A 23,483-nucleotide genomic window follows, 5' to 3' on the forward strand; every position below is an offset into this window, starting at 1 on the left:
AACCTTGCCCCAGTCCAGAATCCTTCTCTTGCACCCATACCCCCTCCTAGACCTTGCACCCCAATCCCCTGCAGGTCACAACTAAACACTCTATACCCTCCTTCCTCCTACCCCAGGTCATGACTCTCCCCTGCCAGAATCCTCTCCTGCACCCATATCCCCTACCAGACCCTTAACCACAATTCCCTGCCCCAGATCACAACTCCCTCTTTTTCCCAAGCTACCTCTCAGACCCCACACCCTTACCTACACCCCAGTTCCTACACTGAGATCCCTTCTGCACCCTACTCCAGAGCCCCTCCACAGAAAAGTGCAGCTCTTGACTACTTTCCAAAATCATCTTCTGTCCCCCCCAAAAAAATTATAGCTCACCCCTGTTCTAGTGATATTAAATGGAACCATACAAAAATTTGCTACTGAGATATAGTATAAGAAGCACAGCCAAGTGCAATGCAATAGACATGTGCATTTCATTGATTTGTTGTACGTTACAGGGAGATGACAATTCAGTCAATCATTTTCATATTTATAAAGTATTTTTCATACAAAGACCCTAGGGCACTGCCCAGAATCAATAAAAAGACGTATTAGTGAAAATCCCTAGGCTACATCTAGATTCCAAATTTTTGTGCAAGAAGATATGTAAATGAGGTGTGGTGATACCTCATTTGCATACCTAATGAACCACCATTTTTGTGCAAGGGGCTTTTATACAAGAAGGAGCAGTCTACACTGCTCCTTCTTGCGCAAAACCCCCCTCTTGCTCAAGAGCTGTTCTGCTGCTTATTTTCAGGCAGAACGGCTCTTGCACAAGAGGGGGGTTTTGCTCAAGAAGGAGCAGTGTAGACTGTTCCTTCTTGTGCAAAAGTCCCTTGTGCAAAATGGTGGCTCATTAGGTATGCAAATGAGGTGCGGCGATATTAATTTCTGTACCTCATTTACATATCTTCTTGAACAAGAATGTGCAATCTAGACGTAGCCCTAGTGATTAGGCTAAATCAAGTACTGGTTGTTTCACTTTAGCCCTGCCATATGATGTGTAGCATGTATTTCCCTTCAGTTCAGCCCCCTATAGTCTCTTTTTCTGTATGTGTCTCTTTTTCTGACTTACATGTGTGCTTATGAGTATACCTCTGCTATATATTCATGTCTGCCTGTTTGTCTGGTCAAGGACTCCTCCTAAATAGTAAGAGCTAGGACCATCAAGTTTGGAATACAGCTTCCTCTTATCACAACTTAAAGCAATGTAAAGCTTTGATTGTGCCAGGTAAAAAGGATGTGCCTGAAATGGAATTGCTTTTCATAAAACCAAACAGAAAAAAGACAATTACCAAAGTAAGTATAGTCCTCCAAATAGACATAACTGAGCCCCATAAAATTTCTAGTTAAATCTTTTGAAGAAAAAAATTTCAAATATATTTTGCCTAAACATTATAAGAACTGCTCTTTTTTCTCCCTTCACTACAGTTAATGGAGTTATTCCATATTTACACGGGTGAATATCTGCCACACAAATATTTAAAATGTTTTATATTAACAAAACATTTTAAGAATAAAGTAACATTGCGGAAAGAGATTCAACCAAGATGAGCCAGAAAAACAGGATGAACTAGCCATAGAATTGCTTTCAATAAACCTCACAGAAAAGAGAGAAAACAGAGAAATTTGGAGTAGTGCTCTGTTTTGGCACTACCGGGCATCACTGGGTAAATCTGCTACTATATAATATGTCTGCGTGTATATATTTGTAAGCAGGGGAGCCGACAGTCTGCATGAGCCCCTGGGTAAGGAGGGATCTGCTTCTGTATTTCCAGAAGGGGCGGGGTCTCGGGAGAATGGCAGGGTTGGGGGGAGTCAGCCCTCTGTGTTGCACAGAGTGCAGTGCACCTGCCCTTTGCTAGCTTTCAGAGCCACACTGAACACTCGGTGTGGTGCTCCATCAGCAATTTAACGGGCTCAGAGCTCATGCACCTTTGAATCAGTGGGTCCTAAGGCACTTGCCCCGGTGGCAGGCTGATCTGTAAGTGTGTGTAATTAGAGATGTAGTTTTGTGTGTGTGTGTGTATACGTCTCTAGACATTCACATACATACACATGGTACATATAATACATAAACTAGCTGTGAATTTCCTTTTATTACAAAATTAGAACTAAAATCCAATAGTTTAAAGCATGGAATATTTATGAGATGGAAGAATCTCCCTTCCAATTCATATTTACAAGCACAATTTTCATTTTTTAAATAGATATCCTATTTATTCACACCAGTCTTTGATGTATTATGCTCTTCCTGAATACTGTATGTACACAGTAATTAACATGGACTCTTAAAATACATAGAATATTACATTTTAAATTATACAAACACAGTCTTTCATGGAAAATATTTCCTGCTCAGTTAAGGCCCATAATATTTCTAATAAAAATTTTTTTGAAGAAAGACATTTCAAATATATTTAGCCAAAATAGTATAATAACTGTCTTTTTTCTCCCTCTAGTATAGTCAATGGAGTTATTCCATGTTTACACTAGTAAATATTTGCCACATAAATGTTTTATATTAAAATAAAATAACATTGTGTTGTGGATAACAGAGTATTTAGTTTATCCTTGAAGAATTGACATAAAGTTTGGCAATAAAAAGGATCAGATCCTCTAATGTGAACCTGTTTTTTTCTTTAAAAAATTGTGAATGTAATGGACGTAGGGGAGAGGTCTAAATATGGTGCTCTCAAGCCAATTTTTGCATCCTGGACTTCAGGCAGCCAAGTTCAGACACACTGCCTTCTTCATCTAATTTCTTAGAGCCTTTCGGGTCAAGAGTGTGTCAACAGTATTTTTGGAACTGTCGTCACTACAGTCATGAGGAGTTGATAAGTATAGTTTGATATAATAGTGTTAGGGTGGTAAACTATGTACCATAAACTACTCACCTTGAGTAGTTTAGAGATGATAGCAATGCGCTACCATCATCTGTGACTTCACTAATAGCTAGAGGAAGGAGTTGGATGAGCATGAAAGTCATGTCTTGCTGTCAGTTAACCATTGTCCCTCCTACTGGGCAGTTTGTTTCAGAAGTACCAAGTCCAAAGTGTCTCCCTTTGAGTCAAATGTCAAGAATATTCCACGTGCTATAAATAGAACCGAGAATGGAAAGCAATTTGATGTCTTAAGGGCAAACGTGAATTACCATAAAAGCAATCTAATCACCATCTGTTGTTCTCTATTGACAATGGAATGTAAGAACATAAGACCAGCCATACTGGGTCAGATCAAAGGTCCGTCTATGTCCATCGATATAAGCCCTTAAAATGGGAGCTATGAGTGAGATCAAAAGTATTATTTGGGAGGGGGGGTCCCTTAAAGATATGCTCTAAATAAGACAGAAATTAATTCAAGGAGGTTCTATAGTATGTGTTATATATGAAGTTGACCTAGCTGATCACAATGGTCCCTTCTGGTCCTGTAATCTATTAATATAGCCTTATCTGAATCCAAGAATTTCATATTTCATTTCATATTTTTCCATCAGTTAGATTTTACATTTTCAGACTGCAGAATTGGCAGGGATAAATATTTTATTGTACATTGCGTTGACCACAGTTGATCAAGTAGGAAAGACCCCAAGTGTTATGGCAAACAGTGCTGCATAAATAAAAATATTATTTATGGTGAACTTCATAGGCTCATATGTTTGTAAAACAATGGTGTTGCAGAATGGAGATTTAGGGGTCTGAGTTCTCTAGATATTGTCTATCATTACTTCAGATAGAATAAGTTAAAGGAAGGTTTGGCTTTCAGTTTTTTGGTGTGGAAGAGGGAAAGCCAAAAGAATTAAGGCCCAGATTTTCAGAAGTGCTTAGCACCTAACAATTCCTATTGACCTTATTGGGAATTGGCCTTAAATCACTAAAATATGATCTGTAAAATGTGTGTAAACCTGGCTTAAAAAACTAAAGAGCAGCAAAATTGAGTTGGATTTCTTGAAATCCAAATGCTTACATATTAAAAACCGTAACAAAACATATTTCAAAATCAATAGATCTGACTTCTTTGCTGATGAAAATTGAGATTTATCAGGAGTCCTGAAAGTACAGAGTGTACTGGAATGTTGACTGATATTTATGTTCAAAGTACTTTTTATAAAGGTTAAGTTAGAGAAGCTGATAAACTTTAATCTTCTAGTGACTTCATTCATAAGGGTAATTTTAATTGCTGTTTTATATTTATCTTATTTTTTCTTGAGTAAGAGTGCGTGAAACTTCAGGACTTAATCTTACTCTAAATTTTAAATATATGTTTCTGCCCGTCCATCAGTGAGTCCATTTGTTCAAGAGCTCCTCCTAAAAGGTAAGAGCTAGGACCATCTTGGAATACAGCTTCCTCTTATCATATCTTAAAGCAAGGTAAAGGTCTGGTTGTGCCAGGACAATGGGATGTGCCTGGAACGGGATTGCATCTCATAAAACCATATAGAAAACAGACGGAACACGAAGCAGGTGAAACAGGCTGGCTGGGATGCATCTCCCCCACTTCCATCCTAGACTGCCCCAAGCTTCCCCCAGGTGCAATTTAGGAAGGGTGAGGGGATGAAGCTCCCTCCCTGATTCATATGGGAACATTGCTGGCTGTTCCCGTTTGTCAAGTAATGAGGGAAAAGTGCACCATTTGCTGTATTCCTCACTCTGGCTTGGGAGCACACAGAGCAGACCTACTTGGACCGCCCTAGCTTGAGGACATGCACCCCTTCCACAGCTGTGGCTGCTCTAGTGGCCATGGAGAGGCACTTCTCACCTGACCTCAATCTGCTGCGGTGAGAGGACTGGGGTTGTCCTCTGTCCCTTGGGCAGCCTGCATACTGAATCCCTCATTCTGAGCCCAACCCCAGAGCAATTATTTAAATGAAGTATATATGTTTTCATTTTATTTAACCTTCCCCCCCCAAAGTTTTATGGAGTTAAGGATCAAGAAATGCCAGGTATACCTTCTAGTAATTTTGTAAAATGGTATAGATAGTGTATAAATGATAAATGTGAGAGAATCTTTAATTTCTGGTAGTATCAGTACCATGAAAAATCAGAATCCTAATTATGCATCATTATCTTGTATAATCACTGAGTAGTACATTGCCTATGTCAACATTTCTGGAATGTGTCCATTTTATGTCTCTTGCCTTCCATTTGTATAGTTATTTTTCAGTACACTATTTCATAATATCTTGATAAATTGAAATGAAATAATCAGTGAAGAACTTCCTATTACAGTAAACTTCCGATAATCTGGCACCTTTAGGACACGGGGTACTGGATTATCAGATATGCCGGACTATCGGAAGGGGGGGCTATGAGGGATCTGAGGTGGGGTAGAGGGGGATGCCACCCCAGACCCCTCATGGCCCCCCCCTTCCGATAGTCCGGCTGGTCAGTTTCAGCAGCAGCTGAATTGGGGATGCCTGCGGCAGAGTAGCTGGGGTGCTGCTGGGTTGGTCCAGTAGCGCCGCCCCGTCTTGGGGACGCCTGGGACAGAGCAGCTCGGGTGGCGCTACGGGACCAACCTGGCAGCCTCCCACCTGCTCTGCCCCAGGTGTCCCCAAGAGCAGCTGGGGTGCTGCCAGGTTGGTCCCATAGCGCCGCCTCTCGGCGCTGCGGGACCAACCTGTCAGCACCCCAGCTGCTCTGTCCCAGGCATCCCCAAGAGCAGCTGGGGTGCTGCCGGGTTGGTCCCGCAGCCCTGAGGGGCAGCGCTATGGACCAACCCATCAGCACCCCAACTGCTCTGCCCCTGGCTTCCCCGATTCAGCTGTGGGTCAGTTTCAGCAGCAGCTAATCGGGGAAGCCGGGTGCAGAGCAGTTCCAATTGTCCGGCTGCCTGGAACACTTCTAGGTTCCCGATGGTGCCGGACCATCAGGAGTGCTGGAGCATTGGATGACGGACCAATTGAGTTTTACTGTACTATTAAAACTATCACAACCTACGGTACAGCTGTGTGCCAGGTTTACAATACATTTTTTTATTTCCTTACAGCTTCTTCCTTCTCATGTTTTCTACTGTTCCTATATTGCACATTCTGCATGTTTCTGGTAGACATTTCTACATCATAAATAGCAAGAGATTTAGCTATATTTAGGGATCAGTCCTGATCCAATTGAAGTCAAGAGCAAAACTGTAATTCACTTCACAGGGGCTAGCACTATGTCCTGAATCTGCAAACCTAGAAGAGAGAATACTGTATTTTATTTATTTATTTATTTATTTTAATTTAAATATTTTTACCCCACCCCACTATTTAAAATATTTGAGGCGTCTTACAAAAAAATGTTTAAACACAACACAAATATATATAAAAATTTAAAATATGAGAGCCCAGAGGGACATAAAACCTGCTAAAAAAACATATAGAGAAGAGGAACACACACTTACAGACTCAAACATTAATAAAAGTACGAGTAAAAAGGGTGGCTTTAGCCTGACACCGAAACAATGCTAATGTTGGCGCCATGTGAATATCCCCAGGAAGAGAATTCCACAGCGTGGGAGCAAAAGCTGAGAAGGCCCTGTTCCGCATAGATGTTAATCTTATCTCCACAAGTGGGGGAACACAAAGCAAAACCTCCCCAGCTGACCTCAATCCCCGGACAGGTTAATATGGGAGAAGATGGTCCTTCAGCTAACCTGGACCCAACCCATTTAAGGCTTTATAGGTCATAACTAAAATCTTAAATTGTGCCCGGAAACATACCGGAAGCCAGTGCAGCTGCCGAAGCACTGGCATAATAATATGCTCCATATAACGAGTATTAGTTAAGACTCGAGCAGCCGCATTCTGGACCAGCTGAAGTTTCTGAAGATTCTTTAGAGGTAGCCCCACATGAAGTGCATTACAGTAATCCAGTCTGGATGTAACAAGAGCATCTGAAAATCAGATTCCTTCGGTGGCCAAGTCATGCTTGTTCAGGAAGGGTTGCAGCTGGCGACCTGCTGAAAAGCACTCCTGGCCACCGAAGGAATCTGATTTTCAAATTTTAAAAAATTGTCCAGTAGGACTCCCAACCTACGTACCTGTTCTTTCAGGGGGAGAGTAACCCCATCTAGAACAGGTGCCATGCCATATTCCCAAACAGATTGCCTCTTGATCCACAGGACCTCAGTCCTATCTAGATTCAACTTCAGCTTGTTTGACTTCATCCAAACCATCACCGCCTCCAGACACCGATTTAGATCAGTCATCGCCACACCTTGTTCTGATGTCACAGGTCAACATGCAACATGGCCAACTCAGTGTGGCTGTCCATACTTTAACTTGTGCACTGCCTGACTTTTCTATTTTTGATTAGTACAATGTTACAGTTGCACAATCATAAAATCGTAGGACTAGAAGAGACCTTGAGAGGTCTTCTAGACCAGTCCCCTATGCTCAAAGTAGGACTAAATATTATCTTTAGACTAGGTGTTTGTTTAACCTAGTCTTGAAAATCTCCAGTGAAGGATCATTCTCACAGACATTTGTCTAACATGCTCTTAAATATCTCCAATGATAGAGATTCCACAACCACCATAGGCAATTTATTCCTGTCCTTAACCATCCTGACACTTTCCTGATTCCCAACTAAACCTTCCTAACTTCAGTATAAGCTCATTGCTCTTATCTTGTCCCAAGAGGTAAAGAGAACAACTTTTCTTCCTCCCCCATATAGCAACCTTTTATGTACTTATCATAGAATCATAGGACTGGAAGGGACCTCAAGAGGTCATCGAGTCCAGCCCCCCGCCCTCAAGGCAGGACTAAGCTCTGTCTACACCATCCCTGACAGATGTCTATCTAACCTGTTCTTAAATATCTCCAGAGAGGGAGATTCCACCACCTCCCTTGGCAATTTATTCCAATATTTGACCACCCTGACAGTTAGGAATTTTTTCCTAATGTCCAATCTAAACCTCCCCTGCTGCACTTTAAGCCCATTACTCCTTGTCCTGTCCTCAGAAACCAAGAAGAACAAATTTTCTCCTTCCTCCTTGTGACACCCCTTTAGATATTTGAAAACCGCTATCATGTCCCCCCTTAATCTTCTTTTTTCCAAACTAAACAAGCCCAGTTCATGAAGCCTGGCTTCATAGGTCATGTTCTCTAGACATTTAATCATTCTTGTCGCTCTTCTCTGTACCCTTTCTAATTTCTCCACATCTTTCTTGAAATGTGGCGCCCAGAACTGGACACAGTACTCCATCTGAGGCCTAACTAGTGCAGAGTAGAGCGGCAAAATGACTTCACGAGTTTTGCTTACAACACACCTGTTGATACAACCTAGAATCATATTTGCTTTTTTTGCAGCAGCATCACACTGTTGACTCGTATTCAACTTGTGGTCCACTATGACCCCTAGATCTCTTTCTGCCATGCTCCTTCCTAGACAGTCGCTTCCCATCATGTATGTATGGAACTGATTGTTCCTTCCTAAGTGGAGCACTTTACATTTCTCTTTATTAAACCTCATCCTGTTTACCTCTGACCATTTCTCTAACTTGCTAAGGTCATTTTGAATTATGTCCCTATCCTCCAAAGAAGTTGCAACCCCACCCAGTTTGGTATCATCTGAAAACTTAATAAGCGTACTCTCTATCCCAATATCTACATCATTGATGAAGATATTGAACAGTACGGGTCCCAAAACAGACCCTTGCGGAACTCCACTTGTTATTCTTTTCCAGCAGGATTTAGCACCGTTAACAACAACTCTCTCTGACTATGGTTATCCAGCCAATTATGCACCCACCTTATCGTGGCCCTATCTAAGTAATATTTGCCTAGTTTATCAATAAGAATATCATGCGAGACCATATCAAATGCCTTACTAAAGTCTAGGTATATGACATCCACCGCTTCTCCCTTATCCACAAGGCTCGTTATCCTATCAAAGAAAGCTATCAGATTAGTTTGGCATGACTTGTTCTTCACAAATCCATGCTGGCTATTCCCTATCACTTTATTACCTTCCAAGTGTTTGCATATGATTTCCTTAATTACCTGCTCCATTACCTTCCCTGGGACAGATGTTAAACTGACTGGTCTGTAGTTTCCTGGGTTGTTCTTATTCCCCTTTTTATAGATGGGCACAATATTTGCCCTTTTCCAGTCTTCTGGAATCTCCCCTGTCTTCCATGATTTTTCAAAGATCATAGCTAAAGGCTCAGATATCTCCTCTATCAGCTCCTTGAGTATCCTGGGATGCATTTCATCAGGACCTGGTGACTTGCTGACATCTAACTTTCCTAAGTGATTTTTAACTTGTTCTTTGTGTATCCTATCTTCTAAACTTACCCTCTCTCTGCTTGTATTCACTACGTTAGGCACATCTCCAGACTTGTAAATTGTTATCATGTAACTCTTCTCCAGTCTAAACAAACCCAGTTTTTTCAGTCTTCCCTCATTGGTCATGCTTTCCAGTCCTTTAATCATTTTTATTGCTGTGCTCTGGACTGTCTCCTATTTTCCCACATCTATCCTAAAATGTGACACCCAGAACTGGACACAATACCGAGCTAAGGCCTAATCAGTGTGAAGTACAATGTAAGAATGACTTCTCATGGCTCGATTACAATTTTACAAACTCTCCTGCTAATGCAATCCAGCATTTCATTTCTTTTCTTTCTTTCTTTCTTTCTTTCTTTCTTTCTTTCTTTCTTTCTTTCTTTCTTTCTTTCTTTCTTTCTTTCTTTCTTTCTTTCTTTCTTTCTTTCTTTCTTTCTTTCTTTCTTTCTTTCTTTCTTTCTTTCTTTCTTTCTTTCTTTCTTTCTTTCTTCAATAATGTTAGTATTGACACTATGGTCCTTTATGATCTCCAGATCTCTTCTCAGAATACTGTTTCCTAGGCAGTCATTTCCAATTCTGTATGTATGCAACTGACCATTCCTTCCAAAGTGTAGTACTTTGCATTTATCCTTTCAGAATTTCATCCTTTTTACTTCAAGTCGTTTCTCCAGTTTGTCTAGATCATTTTAATTCTGTCCTCCAAATCACTTAACACCCCTCTGAGGTTAGTATAGTCCAGTGTTTCTCAACCAGTGGTACGAGTACCCTCAGAGGTATTTGAGAGAAGTCTGGGGGTATGTCAACACAACTGAAATATGGAGAAAACTGAATTTTTGTTTTAAGTTTTACAGTGCTTTATTATTTTTGTACTTTTTACACCCCCAAATTTCATCACCCGCCTGGCTACGATTAAGTTGTTTAAACAAATGTGTTGCAATGGTAGGAAAAAAAATTGTGTGTCTGAAAACTGTAGGTACTGGGACTACTTTTATATATATATATAGGGAAAAGGAGGTACTTTATAAAAATAAAGCTTTAGAAACACTGGTATAGTTTGAAAATTTTATAAGTGTACATTCTCTGCCATTATCTAAATCATTGGTGAAGACCCTGAAAAGAACCAAACCTAGAACTGTTCCCTGTGGGACCAAGCTAGAAATGCCCTTCCAGCTTGACTGTGAAAATAACTACTCTGAATGTATTCAGAATACATAGGACAAGCCTAGCATGGACCCTGGGTACATAATCAATTTGGTAGCCTGCTTTGAAACCTGTGCTGATCTACGTTTTGCTTCTATAGTTTCCTGCACTAGTTTGGATTCAAGCAGCTGCTGGTAGGCTTTTACTATGTAGGCATACTACATACAGACTTCAGTTATTTTCCTTCATCACAAACAACTGTATTTATGAATGTTTGCCCCAAACCCAATGGCACTAACTAAGCTCAGAGACAGCCAATTATCCACTCATTCCAACTTGGACTGAGCTTTTGTTGATGGGGTAGGTGGAAATGACTGTAGAATAAAAACAGGAGGTTTTCACAATGGGGAATATTGCTCCTTTTTGATTTTCAGACACACATAAGAATCTGAAGGGATTTTGATCAATGTTTCCTTAACATGCACAAACAAACCATAAAATGTGGAAAATTTTAGCCCGGAATGTGAGAGCTTCTGTGTGTAAAGGTGGGATATAGTGGGCTGAGTTTTGCATTGTTAACTATAACAGATGTTAACAGGTGCCTGCTTAGTTAAAAAGGACTAAAAAAATCTTATTTAACTTAATAGGGTCTTTATGTGTTAGCTCAAGCTTAATAAAATATAAGAGAAGTGAAGATTGCTTAAAAATGTATAGGACTGTATAATAACTATATATCATAGTAATTAATATTAATTATCATTTGAGGTACATTAGGTTTCATACTTGTATATTTTGTGTTTATTATTTTTTTATATATTTTTAATCCTCGATTGTATCTTCACACAATGCACACAGAGGTATGTTTATACAGTTAAGTGATGTTTCAGCCATGACAGACAGCCACTAGTTTCAAAATTATTGCTCAAAAGTCAGCCTGTTGTGATATTGGTAGAACTTTAGTGAATGGCTGTGAGTATCAGATAATTATTTTAAAAACAAATCACTACAGTCTTTATCTTGCAATCAGTCTGGTAATTGATTTCTTCAATAGGCACTGGGTTGACTCATTCAGTTAGCTGTATTTTTGTTGTTCACTTTAATTTCTAGTCAACAAGAAACTCCCCCCCCCCCCCAGCTTGAAGTTGTTGCTGTAACAGACATATCAATAAAATAAGGACTTTAAACACAATAATTTAAAAATGTGGGAATGTTAACTTAAAAGAATACTTATGAAAATTATAATATTGATACTGTTCTAACAAATTCATGGATTTTAAGGGTGCAAAACCTGTGTGTGACCATCTAATATGAGTTCCTGCAAAAATATAGGATATAGACTTTCATTCAGTAAGTACAGGCAGTCCCCGGGCTACGTACAAGATAGGGACTGTAGGTTTGTTCTTAAGTTGAATCTGAATGTAAGTTGGAACTGGCGTCAGCCGCTGCTGAAACTGATCAGTTTCAACTGCGGCTGAATCTGGACGCCAGTTCTGACTTGCATACAAATTCAACTTAAGAAACCCAGGCGTCCCCAAGTCAGCTGCTGCTGAAACTGATCAGCGGCTGATTCCAGGAAGCCTGGGGCAGAGCAATTGACTTGGCTCCTCGGCCAAGAGCAGCTGACTTGGCTCCTCAGCGCTACTGGAGCAACCCAGCAGCACCCCAGCTGCTCTGCCCCAGGCGTCCTGATTCAGCCGCTGCTGAAACTGACCAGCAGCGGCTGAATTAGGACGCCTGGGGCAGAGCAGCTGGGGTGCTGCCGGGTTGGTCCAGAGCGGCGCTGCGGGACCAACGCAGCAGCCCCCAGCTGCTGTACCCCAGGGGTAGGCAAGAAAAGCCTGGTCTTCTGGGGGGGGGCACTAGCTGCACATACACCGCCCCCAGCAGACCAGGGAGACGGGGGTGGGGACGCCCAAGTCCTCCATGGCTTTGCTCTGTCTCCCTGGTCTGCTGACCTGGGAGACACGAAGCAAAGCCGCAGAGCACGAGGGCAGCGGGACAGTCCTGGCGCGCCGCGCTGTCCCACTGCTGGCGTGCTCCGAGGCTTTGCTCCCCCTCTCCCTGGTCTGCTGGTCAGACCAGGGAGAGGGGGAGCAAAGGCTTGGAGCACGCCCGCAGCGGGACAGCCCGGGCGCTCTTGAGCTGTCCCCCTGTGGGCGTGCTCCGTGGCTTTGCTCTGCTGGTCAGACCAGGGAGACGGGGAGCAAAGCTTTGGAGCACGCCTGCAGCGGGACAGCCCAGGTGCGCCTGGGCTGTCCCGCCGCCGGCTTCCTCCGCGCACCTGGGCTGCCTGGCTGCCTGAGCCCCTCCGCGGGTTTGCTCCGCATCTTCATGGTCTGCAGGGCGAGAAAAGCCACGTTCGTAAGTCGGATCCGCGTAAGTCGGGGACTGCCTGTACTACAATAGACAATATTATACCCCACCCCCCAATGTATATGAACCCTGTAAGGCTAGGAATGTGTGGTTGTACTATAGCATCTCTCTTAAACATTTGGTCTTCACTTCAAGATTCAAAATTTACAATTCCCCTTGGTATTTCTTATATTATTTTTTTTAAAGCAAATAATAGATATAATAATAATGTTGATGCCCAAGACATTCAAAAGAAGAAATCAAACAGGAACTTATAATGTGGAAACTTCCTACATATTGCGATATTTTAAAAAAGATAATGAAGATTTGCTGATCTTTAATTCCTGAAAATTGAGGTTGCCTTTTAGTAGTCATTTGTATTTTGAAATATAATTGAAAAGGGGAGGGGAAAGAGAGAGAACTTGTTTTCTCTCGAATGCACCAGCCTGTGGAACATCTTGCCACAAGTTCTATAAGGCTGGGGGACAGGAAATTGCCAGAAGTTGGCCAGCTGTGGCTACAAAAGGGCAATGCTACTGCTTGAAAATTCATGAACATTGAAGGAGCCACTATTACCCTGACACTATATACCATATTGAAGCAGAATGATTCTGCATTCCCAACAGAAGATTAAAGTGTCCCTGAACATCTGGCATAATTTCTGTCATTGCTATCTTATCTAGGTTCACTTATCAGTTCACTGCAGAGCAGAGCCAGGGTATGACCATACTGATGGCCTTCATTACTCACTTCAACAATATAACTCAATTTAATTGTGTGCACATTGAATAGGGGGAGTGAAAAAATTGTTCTATGTGGTATTTTTCTCAACCCTCCACTCCCTCATATAAGAGTTCTTAAGAAAGAAGGAAAAATGTGCGATCATACCAGTGAACACAATGTCCAAGGAAATAAAACTTGAGGGTCAATTGTATATTGAGTGCTGTTGACAGATCTAGTAACATCAACAAAGGCAATCTTCCTGTGTCCATTAACAACTGTAATATGCCAAAAGTTAATTATCCTATTGATTTTTATTTTAGGCATTGCAATGAACATAGAATAGCTAAACAGCAATTTGAAGTTAAGCTTCTTGAAAGAGTTGCATTATGGTTTTTTTTTCATTTTCCAATATGATTTTAATAATTGTATAGCTACCGTTATTCAGAAACACTTGTCAGCATTAAATCAGGGGAAACTCATTTTTAATTTGAAATTTATGTTGAATCCGGAACTGCTGCATACTATGGGATGTTGACAGCTGGTTTGATGTATTTTGTGTAATTGTAAATATTTAGGCTTTTTACTATGAAACAGTATCCTATAGATAGTTAATTATTAATATTACCAGTCCTTCTAAATCATGCACGAATTAGCCTGTCTTACAAAGTACTGATAAAAAGTGTTAAAAGCATCTAGATTTAGTATTAAAACTCTGATAATCTCTTTCTTCAATACAAGCTAATGTAAGCCACTAGAGAACCTGCTCCCTTGAGAGACTTCAGATTTACTTTGCCTCAAAGCTCAGACTGACTTTGCTTGGACTTCTGAAAGTATCTCTCTCCATAATGGTGGAATCCTGAGATTTAACACAAAAAAAAGGAAGGAGTCCAATGGTTATATTAAAAGCAGTTTGTTTTCCACACATGGCCCTTCAAACTATTGGTGATAAAAGAAATCCTGTCATGGACAGCTGGATAATTTAAGCTGTGTGTCTCATTTGATAAAGAAATCACTGTGTGCATAAGGCTGTGGATTTTCATATTGTATTTATTCATATTTAATTTTAATACATATTTCTAGTTCAGTCATGCCCAGGATTTAGAAATACAGTAATGACAGCTAAAATTAGATCTTTGCCTTTTTCATGAAAGTGATTCTAACTGTGCATATTTCTGCTCTGGAATATCGTGGAGTGCTGTTTGGACTGCAAAGGGGGAAATGAGTTAGTTATACGCAATACCTTCTCTATTGGTTAATATGATTTTGGCAAAGATTTTCTTTCTAAATATTTTGCCTTCTGATTATATGCACTAAGTTCTTCTGGCTTGTCAAGGGGTTATAATAATCATCGTCTAGAAATGACAGGTACAGTCTTAGTTATCGCTACAGGTGCAGTTGCTCCGAACCATGACATTCTTCCTCCATGTTAATCTTCTGACTTCTTAGGGCTCATCTAAACGACAGGAAATGATCGAAAGAAGATATGCAAATTCTGCAGAAATTTACATCTCTTCTTCCAATTGCACTTTTGAAAGCAGAGCTTTCGAAAGTGAAAGTAATTAAAATACGGCTTTTTCGGCGAACCATCCCCTTCGTCGAAAACCCTCTCTTCTTCAAAAAAGGTGGCTTATGTGGCTTTTAGACAAGGGGAGAGGTTCGCCGAAAAAGCTGTGTCTTCATTATTTTCACTTTCGAAAGCTCCTGCGGCATTTGTATATCTTCTTTCGACCGTTCCCTGTAGTCTAGATGAGCCCTTAGCTATCAACTGTGAAAAGACAGGTGTCTCTCTCACCTGGCCAGAGTTTTTCTAGGCTTCACAGATCCCTGCTTACATTGTGAATTCCCCAGCAACTCAGACTGCCTAAGCAAGCCTGCTTTGCCTTCCGCTTCAGATACAACTGCCTACAGTTTATTTACCATACAGCTCTTACAAATTAACACACTCACATAGAAAGCACAAGCATTGCAGAGAAAACATATTAAGACAATAAAGAGCCTACATTCATGGCAATAATATAATCAGAGATCACTTCCCTCTCCCAATATCTAGAAAGACTCAGATTGGTGTCTGTGATTTCAACTCTTCCCAAAGGATTGGGACCCTCCTTTGTCAATCCAGAAAGAAGACCTTGACTCATGGAATCATACAATCATAGGGCTGGACGAAACCTCAGGAGATCATCGAGTACAGCCCCTGCCCAAAGCTGGACCAATCCCAACTACATCAACCTAGCTAGAGCTTTGTCAAGCCAAGACTTTAAAAACCTCTAGGGATGGAGATTCCACCACCTCCCTAGGTAACCCATTCCAGTACTTCACCACCCTCCTCATGAAATAGTTTTTCCTAATATCCAACTTAGACCTCCCCCACTGTAATTTGAGACTATTGCTTCTTGTTCTGCTATCCGTCACTACTGAGAACAACCTCTCTCCATCTTCTTGGGAACCTCACTTCAGAAACTTGAAGGCGGCTATCAAATCCCCCCCCACTTTTCTCTTCTTCAGACTAAATAAGCCCACATCCCTCAGCCTCACCTCATAGGGCATGTGCTCCAGCCCTCTAATCATTTGGTTGCCCTCCGCTGGACCCTCTCCAGTGAATCCACATCTTTTCTGTAGTGGGGGCCCAGAACTGGACGCAGTACTCCAGATGCGGCCTCACCAGTGCCGAATAAAGGGGAATAATCAATTCTCTAGATCTACTTGCAACGGTCCTCCTAATGCAACCTAATACTCCATTCACCATCTTGGCTACAAAGGCACACTGTTGACTTTCATCCAGCTTCTCATCCACTACAATCCCCAGGTCCTTTTCTGCTGAACTGCTACTTAACCAGTTGGTCCCCAACCTGTAACAATGCTTGGACTCTGCACTTGTCCTTGTTGAACCTCATCAGATTTCTTTTGGCCCAATCCTCTAATCTGTCTAGGTCACTCTGGACCCTATCCCTGCCTTCCAATGTATCTACCCCTCCCCCAGAGTTGCTGAGAGTGCAATCCATCCCCTCATCCAGGTCATTAATAAAGATGTTGAACAAAACCAGCCCTAGAACAGATCCTTGTGACACTCCGCTAGAATCTGATCACCAACGTGATGTAGAGCCATTGATCACTACCCTTTGGTCCCAATAATCTAGCCAGCTTTCTATCCACCTTATAGTCCATTTATCCAATCCATACTTCCTTAACTTGCTGGCAAGAATATTGTGGGAGACCCTATCAAAAGCTTTGTTAAAGTCATCCACTGACTTCCCCATAGCCACAGAGCTAGTTATCTCATCATAGAAGCTAATTGGATTGGTCAGGCATGACTTGCCCTTGATGAATCCAGGTTGACTATTCCTGATCACTTTCCTCTCTTCCAAGTGCTTCAAAATGGATTGTATGAGGATCCCCTCCATGATTTTTCCAGGGACTGCAGTTCCCTGGATTATTGTTCTTCCCTTTTTAAAAGATGGGCACTGCATTTGCCTTTTTCCAATCATCTTAGAGTTCTCTTAGAATCATCTTAGAGTTCTCTGTGCTTCCATACTGGTGACTGTCCATGGATTTCTTTGGATAAGAAGAGTGTATGAGTTAATCATTTGTTGCTTGGTTGGTTCCTTTTGATAAACACTTTTCAGGGATGTAGGGGAAAACATTTTTATTATGTGTATGCTTATAAAATACAGATGGACTTTCCAGTAATGGCAGTGGGAGCAGAGTTAGGCCAATGTAGAAGATTCTTTTGAAAAAATCCTATCCTTTTCCTGTCTTTAGGTCAGAGCAGCAACACATTTCTTTTTAACACTGCTGTTAAACACTATTCCCTTTCATTAATACAGTCTCAGAAATGTGTGACTGATGTCTTCCACCTGAAAAATATGAGTTTTTATCCTGTAGCTTTTACATAGAAGATGTATATGAAAGATGGGGAAAACGGGGGTGGGGGGATTATAGATACAAGACAGTAAAAACACACACACGTTAAATTCATAGTGGATTTAGATCATTTTTCTAATCAATCCGATAATTCAGTAGATTTAGACTTTATATTTAAAACCCCACATATGTCATGTCATTGTATTGCCAGTTTTAGATTTTACTAGGTATATTTAAATGTAATCAAATGTCTATTAATTAGCATTGTTTGGGTTTCTTCAATTATTTATACCTTTTTTTCTTTCTTTTTCTTTTTTGGGCTCAGAATCTGATGAAGAGGAGCCAACTTCAGCAGGTAAGAGAATCTAATGTTTAATCATATTAACCATCCTGGATTGTTCTATTTTTTTAAATATTTACCGACGTGCTCTCCAAAGTCGACACCATAGTAAAATGCCTTTGAATTTAGGGCCAACTGTGGTATTAATTCACTACAGCAGCAGTGCTTTTCTCTCATATTTGATCCCCTTCTTGCCAGTTCTTTGGTTCATGTTGTAAACATTGGGTACGCCTGGACTTATTTCAAGACAACTGATTGACAAATAATTAACGTATTTGACAATATGATTGCAAAGTCTAAGTTTGGAAACTCCTTGAATATTTGTACCAGGATACAAATTTGTGGCTTACCCTATGACTAAGCATAACTACTTCAAATTAATCAGGAAGACAGTAATTTCAGGTTAAAAAACTTTAATACACACAAGCTTAATAGTAGTTCTAGCATATGTGAAGAAATATTAGAAGCATGCTCAAAAAAAGCAAAGGTCCTAGGGAAATAGAAAATAAACTGTAAGGCTGAATGAGAGATAGTATGAAGAATGTGAACAGAGTCAGAGGAGCAGAACAGAGCTTGGTCTACGTTAGAAACAAAGCTACATCAACAAGGAATGTCAAAAAGTCACACTCCCTAGCTGAAGTAACTATGCTGGCAAAATTTTCTGGTGTAGATGTAAATATGCTGACAGAAGAGTGCCTTGCAGGCATAACTAATATCAGCCGGTCACTTAGCTTCTCAGAGATGCAGTTCCTCATCTGTAAGATGTGGGAAATAATGCTTCTCCCTCAAACCCTGACCATAAATGGGTATTGTGAGGAAAATACATTAATACATTAAAGATTGTGAAGTGCTCTGATTCTATGACATTGAGGGAAATATAAGTAATTAAGAAGGGGAATAAAAGTGAGAAGGTAAAATGTGAGCAGAAAGGGAGAGTAATCAAGAAAAATGTTATAAAAGTGGGAAGAGGAAAAACAGGCAAATGAAGTTACTTAGTAAAAGAAGATGGCATCAGAGATTAAAGAAATTAAAAAACATGAAGGGGATTAGAAAGGAAACAAGGAGGAAAGAAGAGTTTGGGTAAAACAACCTTAAAATACTTAGACACGTTGAAAGATATTTTTAAATTATTTTTTAAGTTTCAGCCTTCTGAGAATTCATTGTAGACTCATCTTCTGGTATTAACATTTTGTTTAATATATCTTAATAAGCAGCTGTTGCAAATTTTCAAATACAAATTAAATGTAAAAAGCATTGTAAATATTTAAGTCAAAGGCTTTTAAAACTATGGTTGCTACAATATTTTCATTAGATGTAAAATAAGGAAGCAGTCATGTACTTATACTGTATAACCTTCTGCAAGTGTCTTAGCCATGATTTTGTTTCTTTTTCATTAGTATACTGTGAGTTGTTGCCTAGATATGCATAGGTTTATGACAATATAGATATAGCTTGTGAACTTACGTTGGCATGCAGTCACTCCCACAAGTAGTCCCACTGCAAAAAGTCCTGCCAGGCATATGAATTAAAAGAAAAAAACAAACAAAAACAGTGCTCTTGACTCACTTACTAAGAAGGCCAGATAGAGGACGTCTTGGAGAACTGCTAAACCAGCAAAATGGGCTTTCCTGAGTTTCTCAGCAACCTGTAAAATTCTGTACTTGACTCTCCAGGGGCACCTTTCAGTAGCCGCACTGAAGAGTGTCATTCCAGTGAGTTTTGTGTTTGTTTTGAACTCCAGTGTAATGCTGTACCCAGGATCCTCCATCAGTGTTTTGGAATATTTCTTCCAAATAAAACATGTTCAATGGAGCTGAGCTCATAATTTGAAGTGTGTGTGTGTGTGTGTGTGTGTGTGTGTGTGTGTGTGTGTGTGTGTGTGTGTGTGTGTGTGTGAGAGAGAGAGAGAGAGAGAGAGAGAGAGAGAGAGAGAGAGAGAGATTGATTGATTGATTGATTGATTGATTGATTGATTGTCTGCTGATAGAATATCCCTAAGTAATTCACAAGTTTGTTGAATTAATTCATTGATGATGAATATTTTTGCAAACTTCCATGAACATATCTCACTCAGTTAAATAGTCACAAGTATAGGAACCATTTCAAATCGAAACCATGTTGCTTAGCTGTGGTCAAATAAGCCACACAGTGTTTTGTGTATTGTGGGATTGTCTAGGAATCCGAAGATATGGGGAAATTTACCAGCATTATTTTACTGGTAGTCATAGTATTATAGTCAGATTAGTATAGCTCTCCTCATGGACTTTTACACTCTGTAACAGTGGCCTCTTTGTGGGATATAATTTAACCGACCCCCCCTCCCCAACAACCACTGTTATTTCAAATAAGTGTATCCACATAAGGCGTTATTTTGATTTAACAGCTGTGATTTAATTTAACTGGTGTAGTAATGCCAGTAAAAGTCCCCATGTAGACAAAGATATAGACAGGACTCCTTGTGCTAGATACTGCACAGACACAAAGCATTGTACTGTTTCTGTTCCATGGTCTGGATAAACACACAAATGTGTCTGCTACAAATACTTGCAACAGATGAATTCACAATATAGGTGGAAATACACTTATTGTAAACATTTGTGCCAGTAAAAGTAAAAGCAAAAGCAAATACACAAGGAGAACAAATATAACCCATGCAAATGCATTTTAAAATTTGAATTAATATAATGGAAACACAATCTCAGAAGAGTCCCTGTGTTAGTCTGTCGATTTAAAGAAAATGAGTAGTCCTGTGGCATCTTAGGGTATGTCTACACTACAAAGTTAGTTTGAACTAACTTTCATAGGTGCTACACTAGCGCTCCGTTAGTTCGAATTTAATTCGAACTAACGGAGAGCTTAGTTAGAACTAGGTAATCCTCATTCCATGAGGATTAAGCCTAGTTCGAACTAGCTAGTTCGAATTAAGGAGTGTGTAGCCCCTTAATTCGAACTAGTGGGAGGCTAGCCCTCCCCAGGTTTCCCTGGTGGCCACTCTGGCCAACACCAGGGAAACTCGTATGCCCCCCTCCCGGCCCAGGACCCCTTAAAGGGGCACGGGCTGGCTACGGTGCCCGTGCCAAGTGCAAGCCTGCCAGCACCCAGCCAGCAGACCCTGCACCTGGCACGGATCGAGCCAACCACCAGATGCCCCCCAGCTCTCCCCCTCTTCCCGGGACCAGGCTGGCGGCTCCCGAGAGCTTGCCCACGATCGTCCACGATCTCCGCACTAGGCACAGGAAAGTGGCCGGCTAGGGCAGGAGAGCTGCCAGCCTGGCCACCCAGGAGCAGGTGTGCAAGAGAATCAAGGGGGTCCACTGAGACCCCCAACCCTGAGCCCTGAGCTTACAATGGCCGTCCTGGGTCAGACCAAAGGTCCATCTAGCCCAGTAGCCTGTCTGCCAACAGCAGCCAACCCTAGGGATCCTGGGGGGGATGGACCGAAGACAGTGACCAAGCCATTTGTCTCGTGCCATCCCTCTCCAGCCTTCCACAAACCTTGGGCAGGGACACCACTCCTACCCCCTGGCTAATAGCACTTCATGGACCCAACCTCCATGACTTGATCTCACTTCCCTTTAAACTCTGTTCCAGTTCTAGCCTTCACAGCCTCCTGCAGCAAGGAGTTCCACAGGTTGACTCATTGCTTTGTGAAGAACAACTTTCTGTTACTAGTTTGAAGCCTGCTACCCATTCCTTTCCTTTGGTGTCCTCTAGTCCTTCTTTATGGGAACTAATGAAGAACTTTTCTGTATGCACCGTCTCTACCCAACTCCTGCTTTTAGAGACCCCTATCCTGTCCCCCCTCCATCTCCTCTTCTCTAAGCTGAAAAGTCCCAGTCTCTTTAGCCTCTCTTCATATGGGACCTGTTCCCAACCCCTGATCATTTTTGTTGCCCTCCCCTCTCCCATCCTCTCTCTTCCCCTCTCCCACCTCCTTTTCCCAGTCTCCCCCAGTTTTGTTCAATAAAGACAGATTCCATTTTGGAAGACACGTTATCTTTATTTTGTACATCAAGAAGAGGGGCTAGGGAAGGGTAAGTGGAAGGAGGTGAGGGAGGAATGGGGCACGAGCCCCCGATGGGGAGGACTGGACTGGCTCTGCGGGCTTCTGGGGGTGGAAGCTCTCCTGCAGCCCCCCAATTGCCCTCTTTCCCCAGATGGCAGCCTGCGGCAAGTGCAGCCGGTCTGATGGCCGAGTGCTGTGATGTGCCCAGTGTGGGCACTCAGGGCACTCCAAGCTAGGACTGCTTTGCAAGCGGGGCACCCCTGAGAACTGTCTGTCCGGGGTGGGGGTCGGGACCCTTTAAGCATAGCCCTCGGCTAGCCTGAGACAGCAGCTCCACGCTCTAATTCCTCCTCTGATGCCCTGCCGGCACTGCTTCCGGCCATCCTTAACCCCGCTTCAGGGTCCACTTAATGTGGACGCGCTAGTTCGAATTAGCAAAACGCTAATTCAAACTAGTTTTTAGTTCTAGATGCATTAGTTCGAATTAGCTTAGTTCGAATTAACGTTGTAGTGTAGACGTACCCTTAGAGAATAACAAATGTATTAGGCCATGACCTTTCATGGGTAAAACCCTACTTCATGACCTAATACATTTGTTAGTCTCTAAAGTGCCACAGGATTGCTCATTGTTTATAATGGAAACAGTTTGCATTAGCCATACTGATTATACTACTTAGATATATCATGTCATGCTTCCAATCTTGATTCAGCAAAGAACTTATATTCTGTGACTCTAAGAACATAAAGGACCACATCCAATCTAATCTGTATATTACCGGCTACCAACACCAGCAGACACTGTGACACTAAATCCAGTAACCAAATTTAGGCCAAAGTATTACAGGCCAGATGAGACAAAGCTATTATGTGCCACAGACAAGGGAGTGAGTACTGCTAGCAAATGATCCACAGTTTATGCTGCAAAGAAAGGGGAAAAAGTGGCAAGGTTACCTAAAGCAATCCTAAACTTTAAGTCTTTAATTGGTTCCACTGACTCCAAGTATGTGCTTAATCAGGGCCATAAGCAGGAGAAGCAGTGAAACTGTAGTCCAGAAGCTCAGTGTAAATTGTGACAAAAATATTCTCTAAGGAAGTCAAAATAAAATTCTCATAGACCTCAGTGGAAATGCTTACACCCAGTGTTCTAACCTTCTTGATGTAGTGGTAGTATATGAAAAGAAACTTAAAATTAAAAGAAAATAGCCTCTGATATATGTGCTGCTTGTTCAAAGAAATGTACTCCAGGGTTTCTCCTGTTATGCACAGAATGCAGCTATTCTTTATCTAAATGTTAATTTATACCCTGAAATGAAATAAACAATTCAAGATCTTTGGAAGCCTTTTAATTTATTGTTTCTGTTCATTTTGCTTTAAGATATGACCAGATGGTATTGTTCTGAAAGTAATAGATTGCAGCATTCTTGTGGAAGTATTTTAATACAATTATTTTTCCAGTTTTTATTGTCATTTAGAACTCTGTATTCTGCATACATCAAATGATTCTTCCATACAATACTGCTTTTGGCACTCAAACATTGTTCTTCTTGATGAAAGATGCATGTTTTATAGATTTATATTATGGGATTAACCCTATAACTACTGTAGTCTGTGGGAATAGGAATTGGATCAGACCCTAAAAGAAGGCAGCCTTTTAAAGAGAAAGCCCTAATTTTCTTTCAGCTACTGGAAGGGTTTTTGGTTTTGTTTGTTTGTTTGTTTTGAGACGCTCAACTGTTTTCTTTCGCTACAAAAAA

General features: G+C 41.2%; 1 protein-coding gene across 1 annotated transcript in view; it reads left to right on the forward strand.

Annotated features, from left to right (window-relative positions):
* Window positions 1-23,483, forward strand: part of EDIL3 (EGF like and discoidin domains 3) — a 429,858-nt gene that overhangs the window by 141,609 nt on the left and 264,766 nt on the right. The window contains exon 3 of the mRNA XM_006124343.5: window positions 17,709-17,738. Within this exon, the coding sequence (XP_006124405.3) occupies window positions 17,709-17,738 (30 nt within the window). The remainder of the gene's footprint in view (window positions 1-17,708; window positions 17,739-23,483) is intronic.

This window comes from Pelodiscus sinensis, chromosome 6 (genome assembly GCF_052426305.1).
Source record: "Pelodiscus sinensis isolate ZL-2025 chromosome 6, ASM5242630v1, whole genome shotgun sequence".
Taxonomy (NCBI): domain Eukaryota; kingdom Metazoa; phylum Chordata; order Testudines; family Trionychidae; genus Pelodiscus; species Pelodiscus sinensis.